The sequence below is a fragment of the Cricetulus griseus genome, chromosome 2 (assembly GCF_003668045.3).
Source record: "Cricetulus griseus strain 17A/GY chromosome 2, alternate assembly CriGri-PICRH-1.0, whole genome shotgun sequence".
NCBI classification, from domain to species: Eukaryota; Metazoa; Chordata; class Mammalia; order Rodentia; family Cricetidae; genus Cricetulus; species Cricetulus griseus.
Genome location: NC_048595.1, coordinates 83,161,913 through 83,185,805, shown reverse-complemented (window position 1 = coordinate 83,185,805; position 23,893 = coordinate 83,161,913). Strand labels below are relative to the sequence as shown.

At 49.2% G+C, this 23,893-nt stretch overlaps 1 protein-coding gene across 10 annotated transcripts in view; it reads left to right on the top strand.

The window, feature by feature from the left end:
- Rgs3 (regulator of G protein signaling 3) overlaps window positions 1-12,225 on the top strand; it is a 118,869-nt gene extending 106,644 nt beyond the window's left edge. For 8 of the 10 annotated variants that reach the window (XM_035439857.1, XM_035439858.1, XM_035439856.1 and 5 more), the window contains 5 exons: window positions 6,058-6,119; window positions 9,149-9,250; window positions 9,494-9,555; window positions 10,156-10,322; window positions 11,275-12,225. In XM_035439857.1, the coding sequence (XP_035295748.1) occupies window positions 6,058-6,119; window positions 9,149-9,250; window positions 9,494-9,555; window positions 10,156-10,322; window positions 11,275-11,460 (579 nt within the window). In that variant the 3' untranslated portion in view covers window positions 11,461-12,225. Of the gene's footprint in view, window positions 1-6,057; window positions 6,120-8,705; window positions 9,049-9,148; window positions 9,251-9,493; window positions 9,556-10,155; window positions 10,323-11,274 lie in introns of those variants that run through there. The other 2 variants (XM_027400311.2, XM_027400310.2) reach the window with 2 other exon arrangements.
- The last annotated feature ends 11,668 nt before the right edge of the window (window positions 12,226-23,893 follow it).

Genomic DNA, 23,893 nt, shown 5'->3' with positions numbered 1-23,893 from the left:
GAAAACCTAGAAAAAGATGCCCCCAATAGGGCCTGGAAGGCCAACTACATTTAGCACAAATTGAGGCTAAGGCTAGAACAAGTATTCCTGAAGCACAGACACACGGCATACTTACTGCCATTCCCTAGCCAAACCCATGGTAGGCATCATTAATGGATTCCAGCTTACTTTGACACTAAGTTGGGACATGGCCTCCAAAGCCTTCTTAGCCAGGTGTGATGGTGCATGCCTTTGGTGTAATCCCAGCATTCAGGAGGCAGAGGCAAGTGGATCTCTGTGAGTTCCAGGCCAGCCTAGTGTGCAAAGTGAGTTCTAGGACAGCTGTACAAAGTGAGTTCTAGAATAGCTGGAGCTGTTACACAGAGAAATCCTGTCTCTAAAAACAAAACAAAAACAAATAAACAAACAAACAAAAATACCCAAACCAAAACCTTCTCATTTTTGTAACCATTACTACATTACTACAGACCTGGCATTTTGAAAACCACTTTCTGCAGGACCATGAGGACCTGAGCTTTGGGCCTGGTTACTAGGACTGAACCTACAGGGTATGGGGTTGCTTGTTTTCTCATCTATAAGTTCCCAGAGAGGGTGTCACCTTGTGACTTTTCATTCCCAGCCCAGCTCTCTGGTAATTCTGGTAATCAGAATTTCCAGGGCTCATACCCATACCCTGCTTTTTTAATTTTTTTTATTTTTATGATTGTAATTAGACCACTTTTAAATTAGAAACAATCTTGCTTTACATGTCGATCCCAGTTCCCTCTCCCTCCCTTCCTCCTCTCACCCCCACCTCCTATCTCAACCCCTTTCTGCTCCTCAGGGAGGGTGAGGCCCTCCATAGGGGATCTTCAGAGTCTGTCATATCATTTGGAGCAGGGCCTAGACCATCTCCTGTGCGTTTAGGCTGAGAGAGTATCCCTCTATGTGGAATGGGCTTCCAAAGTCCATTCATGTACTAGTGATAAATATTGATCCATTACCAGAGGCCCCATAGATTGCCCAGACCTCCAAACTGACCTCCTCATTCAGGGCCAGACCCTGCATTTTAAACGAATGCTCAGGGGATTGTGATACTTGTCTGAGCTTGATGGCCACCGTTACCATCTTAGGTGATGGCCACCATTACCACCTGAGGCCAGTCCTTGGGAGAGAGCCTTGGAACTCTTCTGTTTCACTGAGATAAGATGTCTGGCACACACAGGTACTGGCTACCCTTCTCTAGAGGATAGCTAAGGGCTCAACCACCTACCTTGGGCTTCCCTAGCCCGCCTCCCACTAACACCTCCCTCCCTTCTTATTCTGTTTCTTCTACCATCCTTGCTCCAACCCAAATATTTATATACAGAGAAGTTAACACACATTCATGCACGTTTTCCAACTTGCCCCTCAGTTCAGGTGACTCGGTTCCCAAGGACAGGTGACCCCACCTGGGAGTCTAGTGGGTCTGTTCCAGCTCCCTCCTGCCTCAGGTTAGTGCTGCCCAAGGTTCCCACTGGCATCTTCCCATCTCTAACCCTCCCCTACCCATGCCATTTCCTTCTTGTCATTTCCTTCCTACTGTTAGGGCCCTCAGAGGCTATGCCTAGCCTGTGGGGACCACTCTACCACGTGGCTTCCACTCTCTAGGTTCTGAGTAATTCATCACTCCTGTCCCTTTCAGCCTCCAGCTTCAGTCAGAAACCCATCCAGGGCAGGGAGATGTGAAGCCCAGACTAAGTAAGTCCCTGGTGGAACAGCATTCCTCACTAGCAGAGGGCCTTGGGCTAGTCCTTGCTGACTCTGAGCCTGTTTCCTCATGGAGCAGTTACGGTAATAATACTGCCCAGGGTTGCTGGGAGGTTCAAGTAGCTGGATGGAGGAGCTTAAGGCAGGAGCTGGCAGTCTGCTCCTGGTGGGCCTCTGGGAATGGTTGTCATGCTGCTGTGAGGTGGTGTAAGCATGGCAACCAGTTTGTTGTTGTTGCTGTTTTTCATTTTTTGAGACAGGGTTTCTTTGTGTAGCTCTGGCTGTCCTAGAACCTATTCTGTAGACCAGGCCGGCCTTGAACTCACAGAGATCCTCCTGCCTCTGCTTCCAGAGTACTGGGATTAAAGAGGAGTGAGCCACCAGCAGGCTCAACAGTTTCACCCTCACATGCAAAGCACCACAGGAGCCTTTCTGATCTTCATAACTTCAAAGTGTTGCTACTTCTTTTTCTGAGGTGGGATCTCACCCTACACAGCTCACTGTGCAACCCACGCTGACCTTGTACTCGTGACAATTCTCCTGCTTCAGCCTCTCAAGTGCAAGGGTTGCAGGCCTGAGCTACTGTGCCTCCTGTTACTAGAGCTCTTCTTAGTGGGAGGGGCTGAAACTCTTTTGTTCCAAGCTACACAGTGAGTCAAGTGGCTCTGCCCCTGGACCCTGCATGTCTCATGCTGATAGGCCGACAGAGGGAGATGCTCATGGTTTCTACCCTCCTGGCTTGGGTCTGGCTCTCTGGAGTGAAGTCGTCAGTTGTGGAGACAGGTAGACCCTTTCCAGTCTCAGTTCTGCCTCCTCCCCCGACTCTGAAACCTTGGGTAAGTCACTTCTTGGAGCACCAGCTTCCCGTTGTCCACCCTGGATGTAGACAGCTCTAGGTCAGAGAATTTAAAAGCCTGAGCACAGCACAGTCATCTTGTGGTGACAGCCAGGAAGGCCAGGCAGAGCTGCTGTGATCCTAGGCTGGTCAGCTGTGTGGCTGTGAGCACAGGCTACCCAGGATGGCAGTCACATTGTGGTCTCCACCCACTGCTGCCATCCTGCCCATGTGTCCTGAGCAAATTCTACTGTAAGTTCATGCCTTAGAACCACACACACCTTATAGACTGCCAGCGTGGACTGGCGGCTTCACAGGTGCCCACCAAGGTCTGGAGAACCATGAGGCTCTCTGATGGCTCATTCACTGGGCCTGGCCCGTGTGGAGCCGAGCTGGCTTATGGCGCCCCCTGCTGCCGAACCTCTGGAGGCCCAGCACAGGGATGCAGCGGTTGGCCTCTGGTGCTGTTCTCTGCTCTCCAGAGGAACCCCTCCAAGTAATTCTGTGTGTGAGTCCAGGAATGACCACTGACTTAGACGCTTGGCCTTGTCTGGCCATTCTTTGACCTTGAGAAAAACACAGGTGGTGGCCCTCCCCTGGGTATGCTTCCTTCCTGTCTCCTTGCAGGGACTGTCATGGCTCCAGCCAAAGTCACAGGTCAGACAAAAGGAGTCTAAAATGCTCTTCATCCCCAGGATGGGATAACACTTTCTAGGTTTCTATTTTCAAAAAGTCTAAAGATGTTTCCTATGTCTAAATTCCCCACATCTAAATAAGTTTAATGCACAGACTACTGTTGCCACATGGTCACACAGGACCCAGGACCCATCCACAAAGCCCCAGGAGTCAGACCAGGACCAAGAGGGGGAATCAGCTGGGGCCCTGCTCATAGAGGAGCCCGCTGGGCTTTGATGCCAGCCCCAAATTCTCTGCATCTTGCCAGTTCAAAGAGTCCAGGCAAGTTATACTGCTCTGGGCTTCCATTTCCTCAGCTGCAAGCTGGGAAAAATAACAGCAAATGGTAGTTGGAATCCTGAGGATTAAATTAGATCACATATGTCTACAGACCTAGCACAGGGCCTGGCACGCATTACTTGCAATGGCTGATGTGCATTGACCACTCTCCACCCAACCCGAACCCTATGCCTTTGTTGACTCACAGCAGTCCTGTGAGGTAGGTCCAGTTGCGACCCTCATTTTACCAATAAGGGAAGCAGACGTGGCAAACAGATGGAACACAGCTAAGGTCAATTAGCTAATAGGTGATTGAGCTAAGATTGAAATCCAGGCTGTTTAGAAGCTACACTCTTAATCATGACTGTAATTATAGTGGTAATGACAATAAGAATTATAGTTATTATTGCAAGAGACTGTGAGCTCTAGGTCCCAGGGTGAAGCCAGGCAGGCCCCAGGGATCCCTGCCAGAGTGCAGGAAGGGCAGTGACTTTGGGCTCACTTCTGTCACCTTTCAACAGGGCAGGGTCATGGAGGAGGGGTAGGGACAAGTGGAAGGAGCTGCCTTTTGGCAAGCTGGGCCCTGGGTGGCCTTGCTGCAGCTGGAAGAAGAGGATCTTGGGGGCCATGCTGGTACCTCCAAAGACCCAAGGCTGCTGCCAGTGGGCATATTTAAGAAGCACTAGGGCCAGGGAAGTTCCTGCCTTTCTCTCTCAGATTTTGGTCTCCCTGGTATAGCTGCCCACCCTTCCTCTTTTAGTGTCTAGGTTTCCTAGTTGTCTGAAAGCTGAGTCCCAGGGTCAGAGCTTCCCAGCCCACTGTCCAGCTCCTGGGCTTGGACTGATCCCTCCTGAAGATGACCCCACCCCACCTCCAGTAGTGGAAGGAAGAGCCCATTTCCCAGCAGTACAGAGACTGGGGGTGGTGGCTGGCGGGAGTGGTCCCCAGGCCCATTGTGTGGGGCTGATAAAGTGCGGAAGCCAAGGTTAGAATGGGAGGAAACCCAGCTCCCTGCGCCCTTTCCCACGGGTGGGGGCTCCAAGCACTGCTGAGCTAGGCTGGTGCAACCGCAACCACAGCCGATGTCTCTATGGGACAGCAGCAGTGATAGCTGGCTGCTAAGCTGTTGAGGGCACCATGGCTTTCAAGGGACCCAGACTTCATCCTGGTGAATCTTTTGTCTGTTTTGGCAGGTAGCTGACCCTAGGTCTCTGCTGTCATCAAAACAACCAAAACATTTTTTTCAAGTTGCTGGAAGCAGCACACGTGCTGGGCACTGGCTCCACACCATGTGGTGTGTGCCCCTGGTGCACGTACACACGAGTTTCCCACTCTGGTGTGGCCACCAACTCAGGAAGGAGGCAGCCTTTCCTGAGTCTTGGAGACCTTCGCCTTGTGCCATCTTGGCACATGAGTGAATGCGCCCTCTGGCGGACAGGTCTTGACTTACATGGGCTTAGCCTGTCACTTAAATGCTCAGTGTTCTTTGGGTAAGTGACATGGAAGCTAGAGGAAAGACATGAGGCAAGGAGGAAATGGAGGGTACAAGGAGAGAGGGCCTCTCATGCAGGTACAGTCCAGGCAAGGGCAGAGAGCTGGGTCTACAGGCTGCAATGGGACATGGGATGAAATTTGCTGCCCTGGATCCAGCAGCAGGGACTCCCAGATGCATTGTCCCCAGTATACACCCCCTTCTCAGATGCATTCAACTGACAAACTTGACTTTGTGTGGTCCTACTGCACTGACCACACAAAGGTGACCAGTCTGACTTAGGCTTCCTCTGGGAAACTTGCATCCAAGCTGAGGAGGGTTTGGACAAGCCATTTTGGGTGTGATGGGGACATTAAAAGAGGGGGCACAACAGATTTCCTGGGGGATAGTGGCCTCTGAGCTTCTTGTCTGAGGTCTCTCAATCTAGGTCTTACCCTAAGCTGGATCTCAGAGAAAGGAGAGACAGGAGAGTCACAAAAGGATGGGAGATGACAGAGCAACTCTACTGGGCAGAGTGGGAGGCCTTTATACAGGTGCTGGACTGGAGATGACGGTGTGGCAACTGGTGTTAACATGAAACTTGTATGGGTTTTGCGATGAATACTCCGCTATGCGATGGAATTTAGGTGTTATCCCAAGAGAGTTAGGGAGCCCTGGAATACTTTAAGGCAAGGGGATGCTCTCAGTCTACTTGAGTGTCCTGAGCTAGCTGTTAGGGTCTTGGTTGTGGAAATTGAGGACTGGAAGATCAGAAAGTGTCAGTGACTGGCCAAATCACACAGCAACAGCAGAAGCCTGTCTGGATCCCTGCAACCTACCAGCCAGGATGCCTGAAGTGATGCTCTGTTCCCAGTGACAATTGTCACTTTGCTTCTCTCCAGCAGACCAGGAAGAAGCCGACTGCTTGATCTGGGAGCTCTGCCAGGAATAGAGCACTGGGGCTCTGCAGGCTGCTTACACACTGCTGGAGACCTGTGCCTGGGTTTGAGCAGCAGCCCCTGGATACCCAGACTGTATCGTATCTCTCTCTCTTTTTTTTTTTTTGCAGGTGAGTGGGACTGACCTTGGCGATGATGATGAAGCCTCCCGGAAGAGAAAGAGCAAAAACATGTAGGTTGGGAAGATCCTGATCATCATCCCCTTGCCCAAGGAGTCTCCTGGCATCCCTCTTCTACCCCATACTGCTCTCCTGGATAGGGGTGACTGGGGTAAAGGAAGAGTTGCACCCCAACCCCACTCACTCTCCCAGACAGATACTTAGAAGCTGTGAGATATTGAAGACTCAGGGTGAATCATCAGGATCTTGAACATATATTTTCTCAGAGATAGACAGGAACCAAGTAGTCCTGGCCCAGCCTATCCTCTGAGCCAAGCAGTGATGTAGAAAAGTCCTTGGCACACAAAGAACTGAACGGACAGTTCTTTGGAGTTCCTGAATGCTAACAATCTCATGCATGGCCAGGAGGGGGCACTGTTGGCCTAGCTACACTATATCATCTTCTGTAAGCCTTTCTGGTCAGGCCAGCCCAGGCTCCCTACACCCTACAGTTGTGGAGGTTTATTTCTGGTGCCAGTTAACAAGGTGTCTGGGTTGTGAGGGATGGTATATGTGTGTGGTGAGTGCTTGTGTGTGTGTGTGGGGGGGATATAGCTCTCTCTCTCTGTGTGTGTGTGTGTGTGTGTGTGTGTGTGTGTGTGTGTGTTGATCCCATTAGGTTTCCACAAACCTTCAGGCTTGAGGCCCTAGAGACTGGAGGAGCAGAATTACAGGGAGCAGTCTGTGGGGGGTTTGACCCCCAGAAGGAGGCCACCTTCCCTCCAGCTTCAGTAGCATCTACAGCAGAAGGAATTGAATGTAGGGGAAGAGGACAGGAGTCTTCCCAGTCAGGATGCCTCAAGTGACCATCATCCCTAGCACAAAACTTTGCTGGAGCCCACTGATCTGTGAACCCATTTTCTCCGACTTGCATGCTCTCTCCTGTTTTCACCAACAACAGTGGGATCCTCTCAGTCTACAACCAGAGAGGGTGAAATGAACAAACAGCAATTCTCTTCACAGACACTCCCCATTTAGCTGCAGTTTGTGGGGATGAGGGTGGAGGGAGGGAGATATCCATTCACTACCAGAGCTGCTTTGGGAGTGCTTTGGTGGTGGAGGGTGGACCTGTCCCCGCCCCCTCCCCATGGTCTTTTGAATGTCTGGAGTTCACATTCCTCAAAGCTTAGATAGGACTCTCAGCGTCTGATATGAACACAATAGCCGGAGTATTCATTGTGCTACGTTCTGGGTTCTATACGCATTACGTAGGTGATCCAATTTAAGCTGTGCCATTACTTTGCATGTCCTTTTAATCTTCCATACCCTCATTTTACAAAAGGAAGCAGACTTATGAAGAGGTTAGTTACTTGTCCAACACTGTAACAAGAGAATGGGAACCAGGATAGGAAACCAGGTTGCTTTGGAGCATCCTTACCCAGAAAGCTGCTGGCCTCTGGACTCCTGGGTGTTATCTCATTGGCTTGGAACCTACTGCATCAGGAACCCATCTGTGGGCAGCTGTTCCTGAATCCCAGGACAGGTGTGACTGCAGGTTTTCAGGTCCCAGCACCTTTGTTCCAGGCACATAGGCTGACTTATGTGCAACACACACACAACACATACACACACACACACACATACACACACACCACACACACACACTACACACATACACATACACACACACACACACACACACACACACACACACACAGAGTCCTGAACACTCCGGCAGATGGCAGGAGTATCATCCTTGTTAGATAAGCAGGGAATTTGACCTCTGGAGCAGTTAGGGGGCTGGACACAGCGGATTGGGGGAGCTTGGGCTTGACTCATCTTCATAGCTGAGCTGCCAGCCTCCACCAGGTATAGTGCCACAATGATCCCAGAGGTCCTAGAGCATTTAGGATTGGATAGCTTCACAAGGAGAAATTCCACAAACTATCTAGAAAATTAATTATTTAAGCTTCTTGGTTTTGTGATTTTGATAATGTAATCTTTATTTGAATCTTTGATTTTAGTCAACACTTCATATCTTCAGAATTATGGAGAACAAAAGCAAAATGAAAAAAAGATTATTCAATCACAAAACTAAATATGCATAGAAATTAAGTAAACCGTCAAATGATTCTCCACCCACCCCCAAAGTTTATAGTATTTATACTTTAGGTTATGTAAGCTTAGAACTACCAAGATTTTGGGGGTCTCTTGTATATAAAGGGATGGCCCTCTCCGATGCCAGTGAGAAGCATGCAGGAGCTGGCAGGGGACCACAGACTAGTGCCATGAAGTAGAACAAGGGGCCTTTAACCCTTTTTTCACCAGCAACTTCCTGAAAGCTAAAATCTGCCTCTGGGAGGAGCAGCCTGGCTAAAAATGGTTTTTGGCTAAAAATAGTCGGTCCTGCCACCCTGGTGGGCAGAGTCTCCTTCCCTCCCTCCTTCCTGCCCAGCAGTTTGCTGACTTGCCCCCCCTTGTTGCCACGGTAACAAGGGAGGTGGGTCACAAATAACTGGGTCTGGCTTTCTGCCTGGGGCTGGCCCCAGGGGCTGTCCTTTGCAAACACATGCCCCTTTCACGCTGCCTCTCAGGGTTGGCCAGGAGGGCTGTTTTTCTCTGCTCCCCCTCTGGTCCCTCCCATTTCCTGGCTCCGCCTGTCTGAGTCCCAGCCGGGCTTGTGCCTGGAGTCCAGTCATCCCCGCCAGGATTCCAGAGAGAGAGAGAGACAGAGTTAGAGACAGAGAGTCAAAGAGAGAGTCAGAGACAGAGACAGAGACAGAGACAGAGACAGAGACAGAGACAGAGAACAAGAGAGTGAAAGCACAGTCCAGCCCTCTGCAGTCTGCACCTTTGCCTGGAAGCCTAGGAGCCCTGTGGCAGGCAGGAGCCTGAAGGTCCTCAGTTTATCCTGAGTTGCAAGGTGGGGGACTCTTCGGAGATGCTCCGAGGCATGTACCTCACGCGCAATGGGAACCTACAGAGGCGGCACACCATGAAGGAGTAGGTGCCCCTTTGCTCCAGTTTGCAGCCTCCTGCACCCAAGTTTGCAGGGATCGTGTGGGCCCAGCTGATCAACCCTCTTCTCTGCTTCTGCCCGCAGAGCCAAGGACATGAAGAATAAGCTGGCTATCTTCAGGCGGCGGAATGAGTCTCCGGGGGCCCAGCCAGCCAGCAAGGCAGACAAGACAACAAAGTCCTTCAAGTAGGTACCTTCTGCTGTCCTGAGACTCTGGTGACTACTGGCTTTTAAAGAGAATGACAGGGCAGTGGGGTCGGGCAAGAGGCTTTGTCCACTGGATCTTACTACAAGGTGAGGGAAGCTGTTCTTTTGGGGAGCCCAGTACTCAGCAAGCAACTCCTTCCAGGAGGCAGGGGTGGTAGGAGCTGGAAGTAGCATTAGCTTTCCAGCCAAAGGTCCTTATGTATTCCTATCCACACTCCTCAGGCCTACCTCGGAGGAAGCCCTCAAATGGAGTGAGTCCCTGGAGAAGCTGCTGCTTCACAAATGTGAGTAGGGGCCAGCCACTCCTCTGTCTCCCTCTTGCCTTCTCACCACCCTAGCCCTCTTCCCATAACTCAGCCTAGAGAGTGTCCACCAGAAGGGCCTTCACTGTATCCTGGTCCCAGTCAGGTGTTGCTATTGTTAGAGAACAGAAGGGCACATTAGGGCTCTTAGTTTGGCCTTTGGGTTGGCTCCTGCCAGCCCCTCCCTGCCCGAGGGAGCGAGCCCTGCCTGCCAGAGGCCATTGGGACCTGTGTGCTCAGACCATTTCCATGTACTGAGGGCTCACACTGGGCCAAGTGTGCCTGGCACCTCTGGGGCAGGATCCCTCTGGTCTCCCATGGCTCCAGGAGACGGGTTGGATAATCCTTGTTTTACAGAGGAAGACACTGAGGCATAGATTTGTGGACACCAGCCAAAGCCCCAAACAAGACACTCACAAGGCTAGGGCCATGTCCAAATGCTCCATCAGTCTTTGGGAGCGGGGACTGTAAGTTCCCAGGATGTCCCCTCTCAAGGCTCTTGGAGAGGTACAGTGTGTGGGGGTACTAAGGGCTGGTAAGGTTGGCTATAACTCTCACCTTGGCCTGGTCTTCCCCTCACAGATGGCTTAGAAGTGTTCCAAGCCTTCCTTCGCACTGAGTTTAGTGAGGAGAACCTGGAGTTCTGGCTAGCTTGCGAGGACTTCAAGAAGGTCAAATCACAGTCCAAGATGGCAGCCAAAGCCAAGAAGATCTTCGCTGAATTCATTGCGATCCAGGCTTGCAAGGAGGTAAGGCTTTAGGCTATGACTTTGAGTTCTCAGCCCCCCCTGGCCCAAGAAGCTTTCTGTGGCTAGGAGGCAGCCAGCAGCTCAGGAAAGGAAGAGGCACCAGTGACTCTTAGTGTCTAGTCTGCCAGGTAGACCAGAGAATAGGATGGCAGCTCATCACAAAAATGGCCTAGCTCAGTACTGCCGTATGCCAGGCACATGCTGAGCTCCTATGTTTAGTTTTATTATGACCTCTCAAACAACTCTGAATATTTTCCTCATTTTAAAAACCAAGAGTCTTGGCTAGGGCAATAGCTCAATAGGTTAAGTGCTTGCCTTGCAAGCATTAAAGCCCAGACTGGATCCCCAGAACCCATGCAACACACAAACCAGGTATTGTGGTATGTGGTTGTAATTCCCTCTCAGGAGGCAGACAGGATGGTTTGCTGGCCAGCCAGTCTAGTTCAGTCTATGAGAGGTCAATGAGAGATCCTGTCTTCCCAAGGAAAGGCTAACTGATTCTGAGGAATCACAGCTGAGGTTGTCTTTGGCCATCATGTGCAAGCATGCACATGGGCACACACAGTCACACACGAAACAAAGAGCATCTTAGAGAGCCTGATCAGAGACTTCATTCCCACCAAGTGCCCTCTGTGTGTGGGCATGACGGCATGGTTCACACAGCTCCACGGATAGATAGCACCATCTAGCCCACATATAGAAAAACTGAGGGACAATGTCCCCAAGAGATTATCTCAAGGCTGCTTGCCCATGAATCTCAGCAGCCTGGCCCTAGGAGTGGCGTTTTCAGGTGTCATAAATTTTGCCACCCAGCAGCACATGACTGAACCAGGTCTTGGGGTCTTTTGTAATGTCACATGGTACAGAAGATGCTATTTATTGGCCCCATTGTTTCCCTGGTACTTGGCCTCCAGACAGGCATCCCTGACCATGTCCCTCTGTGACTCCTCAGGTAAACCTGGACTCGTATACACGAGAACACACTAAGGACAACCTGCAGAGTGTCACTCGAGGCTGCTTTGACCTGGCACAAAAGCGTATCTTTGGGCTCATGGAAAAGGACTCATACCCTCGCTTCCTCCGCTCTGACCTCTACCTGGACCTCATTAACCAGAAGAAGATGAGTCCCCCACTCTAGGGACCACCAGTATCCAGCTCAGCATTCACACCAAGCGGAGCGGGCTTCCTGCCCACCCGCCTCCCTCCCCTGTGACGGAGGGGGCAAGCGAGCCCCCAGAGGCTGTGTCTCCAGACAGACAGATGGACATTTGGATTCGAGGCCTGGACTGAGAGAGACCCAGGCCACTACAGGAGTAGGAGGACAGGCTGCATCAGGTCCTCAATGCCCCGGTACGAGGGGACCAAGGGCCCTGGCAGGTCAGGGGCCCCGGTGGAGCCAGATCAGGAGCTGTGGCTCCACGCTTTGGAGATTCGGAGACTTCACACTGACCAAGTTCCTTAGAGAACTGGCTGGGGGAGGGAGGGTCAGGAGGCCCAGGCCTGGGCTCTGGGGCTATCCTGGAGGCTGTTGGGGCTCACAGCTCAGACCCTCCCCCATTGAATTTTATTTATTTAAACAGTAGTTGGATGCTTGGCACATGAACTGTAATAGGAAACCCTCGCCCTGTCAGTTTTCTTAACTTACAAGTGCAATATCTTAACCAATGCCTTGTTAAAGCCACCTGTGGGGGTGGCTACCATCCTACAGTTTCAGGGCATGTTCTGGTCCCAAGAACCAGTGGTGGCAGCTGGGCCTTCTAGACTGACAAGGCCTTGGGGGGCAATGCTGCAGAAGTCTGGCACCCCCTGGGTGGGTGTCCCCCAAGAGATCTGGGAAGGCATAGTGCCCTCCGGCCACACCGTAACAAGTGCTGGAACAAATAAAAGGCCTGTGTTATTCTCATTCTTGGTCTTCTCTGTGTGTCCCTAGTCTCTAGCCTTCATGGGTAGCTGGACTGGGAGGCCTGGGAGGTACCCTGTCACACCAACAGCTACTTCTTTCTTGTTACCACCTGTTGACTACCCCGAGGCCAGAGACACTGCTGCACTGGGGAGGGCTGCTTCCTCTGCTGGGCCACACCCTCCTGGGGATCCTGGCATCTTTCCTCATTTGTCCAGATAAGGACAGTGAAGCAAGTCAGGTGGCCGGGGTAAGGTCCTTAGGCAGCAGGTAACAGAGACGGTCTAACTGAATGAAGCCTGATTGGTCGTAAAGCTTGTGCTCTTGGCCCTGGGACGGCAGCTCAGTGGGCTGGCTAGCTGCCTGTGTGACCAGTTCCTCCCTTTTACCCTGCTACACCCTGCACTATTAACGGAACATTTAGGTACACTGGGATGAATGAAAGAGAGATGAATGGGGCCAGAGGCTCAAGTAGGGTGGCAGTAGGCTCACAGGTCTCTCTAACAGAAGGAATAGCTGAAGAGGTACAGGAAGCAGGACTCAAGAGTTTCTCTGAGGCCTTGAGCCCATCTCTCTCCTTTGTGTTCTGTTTCCTCTCCCATGTAGCGAAGGATACAAAGGTAGAAGAATAGAAGAAGCCTGCAAAGGAATACTTGAGGGAAGTATACTCGTGCCTAGACAGAGAAGAGGAGGGCCCCAAAATAGAGCAAAGATGATGCCCAGGCAGGCCTTGAAGCCCACACATTCAACCTCATGAGGCATGGTCCAGAGTGAGACTAGCTCTTCTAGGAGACTCAGACAATCTTCATAGAGCTGGTACATGAGAGTCTAGATGTAATCCTCTAGGTCCTCTTTCTTGCTGGAGACCTGGGCTCAGGTCTGTTCACCAGGGAGCTGGAGATGCAGAGGACATGGGCCTGGCAGTCACTGCCTTCTCTACCATGCTATGTCTGTCCCCTGCACAGGGAGAGGATCAGAGCTGCTAATAGCCATCAGGAAGTTTGGGGACTGAGCCATGCAGGATGCTTGGGTATGGCATGAGTTTGAGAGGGTCCATGGTTGTATTCCCATTGCAGACCCAGGGTTTCACTGGACAGGAGTGTGTGAGCCTACTATCTGACTTCTGCCCCTTTGCAAAGGCTACACATTGGGCCTGTCTTGGGAAGACCATCTGGACACTAGGCTAGTCTCCCCCTTTATAAGATAAGCACCATCATAGTCAGGTGTGGTTTATTCTGTCTCCAAAGGCTCCATGGGTACTAGAATGATACAGTCTTGGGTTGAATCTCGTTGTTGCTACTGGCTCCACTCTAGCTGACCTGTCGAGGTGGGGCTCTGATACAAGTAGGGAAGACAGCACAGATGACTTTGCTTCATGCTGGAGGCCCAGTGAGCCAATGCATATGAGAGATTTGCCTTGGACCAGGCATGGAGCAGGGACTCCATATATGTTGGTAGTGCTGGGTCTTCCTTCCCCAGGCCCTGGAAACCTAGCAGTAGGCCTAGTCATTGAGCCTTTTTGGCTTTGTGAACAGTGAAGGCCTTTCGCACCACGGAACCTCATTAAGGCTGAACATTTGGGAAGCAGAACTGTGTTTCTAGTTGAGAGCAAGGGTGTTTCTCCAGGCTTCTTCCAGCCTGAGTCGGAGGGCCTGACACCTGAGGACTGCAAAGCCACTTCTTGTTCCTCCAAACGGTTGAGAACAGTGCTAGACCAGAGCTTAGGACCCTGATACTCCGCTTGGCCTGGCTCCTCTGTGGCTTGGAAAAGTCCCTGGCTACACACAGAGATTCACCGTCCTCTTTCGTTGGGTTCCAGGGATGCAGCCATGAGCCAGACCCTCCACCTTCCAAACCCAAGTTGCCATGGAAACCAAAGTCCAGGAGAACAAAGTCAGGCAGATGGAATTCCCATTTCAGAAGGCCCTGTTGCCTGCTTTCCATGACTCATGCACACCCTGGTTCTTTTGGCTGCAGAATGTCTTTGGCATTGTGCTGAGCAGCTGGAGGCTGGACTGGAAAGGCGCTGGGTTCTCCCGTCCTGGCCCTAACTGGACTCCCTGACGGGTGTTTGTGTGTGTTTGGGCATACCCTCCTATCCTGTTAGGCTTTAGTGCCCTCACCTGTATAGCGTTGTTTAGGACCAGCAGTCTGGGATGGGCAATGTGGGTGTCATGCTGGGAAGACCTTTTCTGCACCTCTTCTCACACAGCCAGGAAGACCAAGGCAAGTCAAGACCCTAGCTCAGCGCGGATGTGGAGTCAGCCTCTCTCAGTCCCTAGCTCTGCTTCCTCCTAGAACTGACCTGGAAATCAGTCTCTTAGCCTTTCTGCCTCCAGTTGTGTCCCGAGAGTTGGGACTCTAAGTGAAGCTGTACACAGGGTCACTGGTGGGTGGTCCTGGCATGGGTATGTGTCCTAAACATAAGCTGTTATTGGCAATCATATCTGGGATCTAACTAGACCTGAGAGAATGGGGAGCTTTTCTTCTCAGATCCTTGTGTAGCTGGAAGATACAACCAACATGTTCTCAGGAGTAAGTCAGACAGCCTGTTCCTTACATGGCTGCACAGCCTTGTCCTGGCTGGGAGCAACTGGGGTCAGCTAGAAGAGTAAGTGGGGAGGGCTCAGCAGTTGCCACTCTACTGGGTGCCCATGCCAACTCAGTTGGGCTCCATGTGGGTGAGTCAAAGCCCTCTTGCTCAGACTGGTATGTAAGCAACATACTTTCCTGTCCTATTCTGGCCTGGGACATCCAGTGTCTTAAGCTCCTCCAGCCTGCAAGAAACCAGCTGGTCCAAGCTGCCATCCAATGCTGCAGCCTTTCCTGGGTTTCTGCTTGCATTCCTTCCCTGACAGGGACCTTATTATTTCCCGAGGGTGTGCAGGAGGGCCTGGGAGCTTCTTGAGGGCTCTCAACTTCTGTCTATCTGTCGTCAGGACCCTGAAGCAGGTCATTGGTATCCTGTGGGGGATTCTACTCATAGATTCTCTGATTCTAAGCCTCTCTGATGAACTTCTCTGTCTCTTATCCAGATCTCAGGCTCCTAACACCCCAGCCCCAGGTCTGTTTCTGCCTTAGAATTCTGGACCCTCACTTAAGCCACAGACTCTGAGCTCAGAGACATACCTTGTTTGCTGTTGTTTTGCTTACAGTTGGCAACATCTGCAGAACATCTGGCTTTGCCTGTCCTCTCCATGATTGAGCTAGGCAAGAAGAAGAGGTACCCAAACCTGCCACATTAGTGCCCTGAGGTGACCGACTTCCTGAAGAAGAGCTGTGGGGCTGTTTCAGGCCAGTTCAAAGAGAGGATGGTAGTTAGTGAGGGATGATAGGCCAGCTTGCAGATGAGAATAGTTCTCTATACTCAAGGCACACTCTGAATGTGGTATGGTTGATGCCTTGTCCGCCACCCATCCTCACAGCAGCCTGAGGCAGGAGCTAAGGATTATTTTCATCACATAAAAGATAAAGTGAAGGTTCTGGGGGAATGTGGGTGAGCATCTTGCTGATGGCAGTACTGGGACCCCAGTCTCCAGTCCCCAAACCGTACCTCATACTGAGTAGGAGGCAGGGAAGACCAGAGGGAGGCAACTTGGTCTGCAGGCCTCTGAGAGACACAGAGAAGATAGATAGGTGAGCAGGGACACAGAGGCACCAAGCCTACAGGTCTGGGATCAGCGTTGGCTTTTCCTCCCAAGTTCTCCTGTGCCAGGAGCTGGTTCCATCCCTAGAGTTTGGTGCATTCCAGGCCAGGACCAAAGTGGCTAAGAACAGGACCATTGGAGGACAGTGGACGTGGTTCATGTACAATGGTACTGTGACCCTAGATAAGTCACATCACCTCTCTGAGCCCCTGCTCCCTCATTAATGGAGAGAGAGTGATAATAGGTCTCTGCAACATGAGAGCCAGTATGAGCTTTCTGTGCAGGCTGGCTGCCTGCCTCCCATCCCAGATGCTCTGGGGCTACCTCTGCCCAGGGCCTTTGCATACATGGTTTCACTGCCTGAATATGTCTCCTCCTGCTGCTTGGTATGGCAGTGATGACAGATAGCACGGTTAATATGGATGGAGGGCTAGCTTGCCTGACTTTTCTGTCGGCAAAGAGCCGCCATTGTATTGTAGCTGCTGTGGCAAGGTGTCATAGAGCCAGATTCAGAAGCCAGGCCTTGGCAACTCACCCACTTAGTTGTCTAGACTTGAGCAGGTTGCTTCCCTTTCCTGGCCTCAGTTTATCCTTTAGTATGTGGGAATGGTGCTGAACTACCATCAAAAGGCAGCCATGACACTACGTATAGAGTGCCCACTGGGGAAGTGCTGGCAAGTAAGTGTCTAGCAACTCTAACCTCATGAACTCTCTGATTTCTCAGTAGGAAAAGGGATACAGAAGCTGAGCATAGTGTGCACATGGCACTCGGGAAGTGGAGGCAGGGAGGGTCAGGAGTTCAAGGTCAGTCTTGGCTACATAGCAATTTCTGGGCTAGGCTGGACTACATGAAACCTTGTCAAAAACAAGCAAGTAAAAACAACTCCAAACGCCCAAACCAAACAAAACCTGAGGCACAGAGTCCATCCTGCCCTTGGTGACACAAGAAAGAGGAGTTGGTTGTGACAGCTCCAGGATCCGTGCTCTTGAGTTCAAGGCTGTATTCCATCCCTCAAACCCTATTTCTGAAGCTTGCTTTAGCTATCACCTCTTCAGGAAGCTTTTCCAGACAATAATACTAACTACAAGAGGCCTTTCTGTGTATTCAGAGTGCCTGGTGTTTTTCCTTTGTCACCTGTCACAGGTTGTAACTGCCTGTCCCTATGGGTTCATTCTGTCATTGTCTCTTCCTTTCAACAGTAACATTCTTGGGGATGGGTTCTCCATCTGTCTCACCCTTCATTGCATAACCAGTCTTATCACAGGCTTTGACATGTGACTAGTGTTTAGTTGGTGCCTATTTAATGGCTGGGCACATGGCTCAGTATGTGGACTGCAGACGGGCCGAGTTTAAAACTCATGCAAAAATGTCAAATGTAGTGTGCATTCTTGTCACCCCAGCACTGGGGAGGCTGAGGCAGGCTGCTCCCTGGGGCTTGCTGGCCAGTTCCAGATCAGTGAGAGACTATCTCAAAAAACAAGCTAGTGCACACTTAGGGAATGATACCTAAGGTTGACCATGGCCTCCACTTGCCCACACTCTGCAAATAGAGCTTGACTTCTACTGTGAGTTACAGAAACACAAGACAAAACGGAGAACTCCCACACAGACAGCAAATGGAGATGCCCACAGCACAGGTCTGGCATATTTCCATGAGCATCACAGACCTGAGCACCTTCTGTATGTTGCTTCATCTCCTAAAAATGCAGCATCTGCCCCACAGCCAAAATGTCTGCTAGAGCTCCAACCCTCAGGGTGAGGTGAGGGGGCTAAGGAATATGGGCAAAAGGCTAATGCCAGTTATTTCTTAGAAGGTGCCCCAGATTGTCACATGACGCTCCTGACCTTAGTCACATGGCCACACTGAGTTATAAGGGAGGCTGGGAATGTTGTCTTAGTTTAGAAAGCAATATGGCCAGTTTAAAACAACAACAACAACAACAACAACAAAGCAAACAAACAAATTAAAAAAGAGCTCTTATTACTCTGTGACTCTGAAGTAACCTAAGGGTAGAACAGATTGAAGGACTAGCAGCTGTCTGTCGCTCACCAATGGCAGCCACCTATTCATTTCAGACTGTGGAAGGTAAGTGGACGTTTATCAGTCAGCTACTGATACAACAGTGCTGCCCCAGCTCAGCGGTTTAACAAGACACCCTTGCTTCTCCCACATGCTCCACAGGGAGCTGTAGTCAGCTGATCCCAAAGGAGCTGGGTGGCTGGCTTCTCACAGTGGCTGGACACCGATCTGCTGCTGTGATCCAGCTCTCCAACACAAGAGCCAGCATCCATCGTCCTGGGAAAGTTCCTACTGCAATGAAAGCAAGGTTTTATTTTAAATTTTGAGGTTCTGAAATAATTATATATTCACAGGAAATTACAAAAATAGTATAGAGAAGTCACATGTATGCTTCACCTAGTATCCCCCAGTAACTACATCCTGCATGATTATAGACCAGGATCGAAAATGGAAACTGACATTGTAGTATAGTATGTGTGTAGAGTTTGATGTCAGTTTGTCACAAGTGTAGATTTGTGTAACCACTACCACAATGAAGATACAATGACACAACGACAAAACAATTCTGTCACCACAAAGAGCTCCTTCAATGCCTTTTATAGCCATACACATCCCCCACCATCTCACTAGCAACCACTAATTTGTGTTCTGTCTGTATAATTTTGTCATTTCAGAAGGTTACACAAATGGAATCATACAGTGTGTAACATTTAAAGTCCTTTTTTTCATTCAGCTACATCTCTGAGATGTAGCTAAGCTGTTGCATATATCAATAAATCAGGTCTCTTTATTGCTGAATAGTAGCTCACAGTGTGGATGTGCCACAGTTCATTATTTACCTTTTGAAGGACACTTTGACTGCCCCTAGTGTTTGGTTATTCCATTTAAAGCCACTACAAGAAGTCATGTGGAGTTATATGTGGTTGTCACTTCCCATTTCTCTGGGCAGATGACCACGAATGCAATTTTTGGGACCTGTGGTCAGTGCAGTTTTAGATTTTAAAAGATTGACAAACTATTTTCCAGAGTAGCAGCCCCATACCATGTGAGATCATTTCTGTGCCCTTGGCAGCAGGTGATGTTGCCCCATATCTCTGTTTTGTCTTTGCTGATCTGGCAGATGTGTGGTAATATGGCATTAGTTACAGTTCACATTTTCCTAAGGACCAATTGGTGATACCGTGCCTTGCTTCAAGCACACACTGGCCATTTGCACACCCTCACTGTTGAGATGTCTTTTGCCCATTTCTAATTAGATTGTTTACTCTGGGGTTGTTGAATTTTGACTTTGTTATATTATTTTAGCCTTATGTTTAAAGGCAGAGTACAAAATAATTAATTTCATTATGACATCTTCATAAATATGTGTCATTGTATTTTGTTCATATCCCATCCCTCTTCCCGTGTGCCCCATCTGCGAGAGTACTTTGCATATGCTATGCTTGTTCTTTGTTGAATATATCACTGACAAATAATTTCAGTTTATAGCTTGCCGGTTCATTCTCTTAACCCTGTCTTTTTGCAAAAGCTGTTAGTTTTGATGAGTATCAATTTATCATTTTTAAAAATGGATTGTGATCCTGGTGTTTTATTTAAGAACTTTTCCTTGAGATGAACAGTTTCAAATTATCTCTAATATTTTCTTCTGAGAAGTTTTATAGTTTAAAAAATTATTATTATCAGTGTGTGTGTGTGTGTGTGTGTGTGTGTGTGTGTGTGTGTGTGTCTGTATGAGCATATGGGCAAGTTTATGCAGGTGCCTGCAGAGGCCAGAAGAGGACATTGGCTCCCCTGGAGCTGGAGTTACAGGTGGATGGGAGGCACCTACTGTCAGTTCTGGGAACCAACGTCTGGTCCTCTGGAAGAACAGCAGGAGATCTTAACCACTGAGTTATCCTTCCAGTCCCCCAAAAGTTTCATAGTTTTGTATTGAAATCTATGATCTATTTTGAGCTAACCCCCAGATGCTATATATTATATTGAACTTAAATTTTTTTATGCAATCTCTCCAGTACTGTTGGTTGAAAAGATTCCATCCTGTTGAGTTGCTTAAGGAAACAAACCAGCTTTATGGGGATATCTACCTACAATGGACAAACCAATGATTTTGAGGTGGGGCATTTGCTTCAGTTTTGGTATTTTCAGAATTGTACAGGCACTGTTACAATCAACTTTAGAACAATTTCATCATTTCCCCCAAATGCCTTCCTACCCATTAGAAGTCATTTCCTTCCCTGAGTCTACCTCCTAATGTGTTCTGTCTCTGCAATTTGCCTATGTTGGACATTTCATGAGGATGGGATCACCCACTCTGTGGCCTCCTCCACATACCCTGATGGTTTAAGGCTCAGGGTGTTATGATATGTCAGCCCTGGGTTTCTTTTTATTACTTAATAGTCTCCCATTGTCTACAGTCACACTTTACACACCACACTGGATTTCTATGTTCCTTCATGGATGCCTGGGGTTTTTGTATTTTATTTATTTATTTATTTATTTATTTATTTATTTATTTATTTATTTATTTTTTTTCAGTTGAGAACAATGCCATGATAAATATTCATGTGCAATTGTCTTGTGTGGTGGTGTTTTCCATTCTCTTGAGGACGGTTAGCTGTGGAATGGCTGAGTGAACTGTGTATTTAACCCCCCGGGGCCCTGTTAAACCTCAGCATGTGTGTTTTCAGTTTCTCTCCATCTTCACCTACACTTGTTCTAATGTCCTTGCTGCAGCTTCTGTCCTTGAGAGTGTGTAGCAGGCTGCTGAGTTGTTTTAGTTCCCTGGCAGGAATTTATGGCTCTCCTCACACTGGTCTACTTCTGAACTCTCCGCTTTGTGGATCTGGGTTTCCACCCTTCTACCAACACCACACAGCCTTGACTGATGGACCACACTCAGGAAGCCTGGGGTAGTGATGCCTTTTTTATTTTTTCTTTATTTAGTGTGTAACATGTGTGTATTCCTGTGTGTCGGTGCTCACGGGAACAAGTGCACGTTTTTGAGGCAGAAATTTTCAATAAACTTGGAGCTCACTAATTCAGCTAGATTGACTGGCAAGCAAGTCTCAGGGATCTGCCCTCTCCACCTCCGCAATGTTGAGGTTACAGGCACATGCTGCTATGCCTGGTTTATTATATGGGCGCTGGTGATCACACTCACATCCTCGGGCTTGTGTGACAATGGCTGAGACATTTCCTTAACTGTTTATTTATTTATTTAGAGACAAGGTCTCATGTAGCTCAGGCTGGCCTAGAACTCATTACGTAGCTTGAACTTCTGACTTTTGTGCCTCTGTCTCCTGAGTTCTGGGATTACAGGAATGTACCCAGGCCCAGTTTATGCAGTTCTGAGGATCAAGCTCAGGGTTTTGTGCATGCTAGATAATTATTCTTTTCTTTTGTCAAACAATTTTAGCTACTCTAGTTGCCTTAGCAGTCTGTTAATTGGGGGATACTCTAGTATACAACCCCTCTTGAGATCTTGATATTACATAATTGCTTGGAAACTGTATTTTGGTTCATGTGCTGTGGTGGACCTCCCAATCTATGAGCATGGAATGTCTCTCTACAAGTTAGACTCCTTCTATTTCTGTCCGCATTTGGAACTTTTCTGCACTCGAATCCTGTATATATTTGATTACATTGGTACCCGTCACAGTTTTCTTTCTGTTGCTGTGAATAAATACCATGACTTAGGGAGAAAAGAGTTCATTTCATCTTGTAGTTCAACATCCAAGGAAGTCCAGGTGGGAACTAGGGGCAGGAACCTGGAAGCAGCAGGAACTGAAGCAATGACAATGGAGGAATGCTGTTTACTGGCTGGCTTTCTAGATCAGTTACAGCCCAGATTCACCTGCCTAGGGATGGCACCACCCGTAGTAAGCTGGACCTTCCCCGATTAGCAATTAGCAATAAAAAATGCTCCACAGACCAATCTGACCAAGGCAATCCCCAATCTAGACTTCCACAGGTAACTGGATTGTGTCAAGTTCAGCTGAAGCTAGCTAGGATATATTCCACCCCAAGGGGAAAAAAAAAAAAACACAAAGATATCTTAGAAGTCCCCAACCTCCAGATGCTTTGAGTTTTTCCAAATATTCATGCAAATAGAGACAATTTGGATTGTTCCTTTCTGCTCTGGCTGTCCTTGTTAACACAGGTTCTATTTAGTTTTTCACCACTAAATAGTGCAACCGTAGCTTTTATAGATGATCTTTATTTATACAGGAGATCATCTTGTGCTCGGAAGTCATGGACAAAGTGTGTTTGTGTGCATGCCTCTGTGGGTGTGTGTACAAGGACACAAGTACATGCATGTTTGCACACCTGTTAGTTTATATAAGTATGTATATGTGAGTGTGCCTCTGTGTGTGTACAGTGCACAAGTATGTGCATGTGTGGATACCTGTGTATGTGTGTGTGTCTGTGAGTACATGAGTGTGTGTCTGAGAGAGAGCATGTGTGTGTTCAATGTATGTGAGTGTGAGTGCAGGATCACATGGAAATCAAAGGACTGTCCTGGCCTTCCACCTTGGCTAAGGCAAGGTCTCTTGTTTGTTACTATATGTTTCAGGCTAGCTGGTCTTGAATTTTCATGGATCCTGTCTCTACCTCCTGTCTCAACATAGAAGCAACAAGATGTTAGGTGAACCACACTGTATCTGGCCTCCCCTTGAATTCTGGGGTTTCAAATTTGGGTTTTCACACTGCGTGGCAAGTGCTTTATCCTCTGAGCAATCGCCCTGAATTTTTTTAACTTTATTTTAGGTGTGTCTACTTACATTTCTATTGCTATGAAGAGACACTGTGACCAGGGTGACTTATAAAGAAGATGTTTATTGATTAGAGCTCATGTTTCTAAAGCCTTAGAGTTCATGACCATCGTGGTGAGGAGTGAGGCAACAGGCAGGCAGGCATGGTGTGGGAGCAGTAGCTGAGAGCTTACATCCTGATCCACAGACACAAAGCAGAGAGCTAACTGGATAGGTTGTGGGCTTTTGAAATCTTAAAGCATACCTCTTCCAACAAGGCCACACCTCCTAATCCTTCCCAAACAGTTCCACTGGGGACCAAATGTCCAAATATGTGAGTCTATGGAGACTGTTCTCATTCATATCACTGCAAGATATATGGGCGTTTGCTTGCATATACATGTTCATGTATATCTGAAGGGTATTTTTTTCTTATGCTGTTGCCTTTGGCATTCCCATCCCACAAGTGGACTTTAGCCCCTCCCCAGGCCTGGAAGGATATGTTGTGGGCCTTCTCCATCTTCCCCATTGAGGATTGGGAGTACTGGCTGGAGAGGAGTGTGAGGGAAGTTGTCTATGGTCTACAAATCCAGGAGAGTTTTGTTTGGTATTCAGGGTCCTCTAAAGGAGCCCGAGCTGTTCCCCAATCCCTTTTGCCTCTCAGTGCTGCAGCTAGAACCCCCCCCCCCCCATTCTGCCATCCTGTCCCTTGAGATGCCTTCTTTCCCTAGCTGTACCAGCTTGTTTTTGCAGGCCCTTCCTCCCAACCCTTGGCAAGTTGACCTAGCTCACCTCTGAGTCCTGAACTCCACCAGGCTCTATTCCTCAGGAATCAGAGCCAACTTTGGATTTTCCGTTGAGCACTCTGTGATGTGCATTTGGGCTCTTGGGTCAGGCTGACCTGGAAGCTGGCCAAGCTGGGCTTCACCAGAGTAGCGGACAGGAAGAGCACAGGCACCTCTTGACCCCAGAAGCCAGATAAGCTGCTGAACCCAAACACTCCTGGGCTATTTTTATCTCACTGGTTCCCAGCAGGGCATGCCTGGCCTGTTCAGGGTCTGCGGGGAGAACAATGAGCCTTTGAGGCCTAGCTGGAGCTAGTGAGGCCCGAGAGGAAGGCAGCAACTGTGAGAGCAGTGCTAGGGCTGGACAAGCTGGGCAGAGGTCTCCAGTTCCTGGCCACAGGAAGAGCCTCTACCTCAGCTCCTGTCAGGCTTCCTGCAGGGCCAGGTGCTGGCCACTGAGTGATATA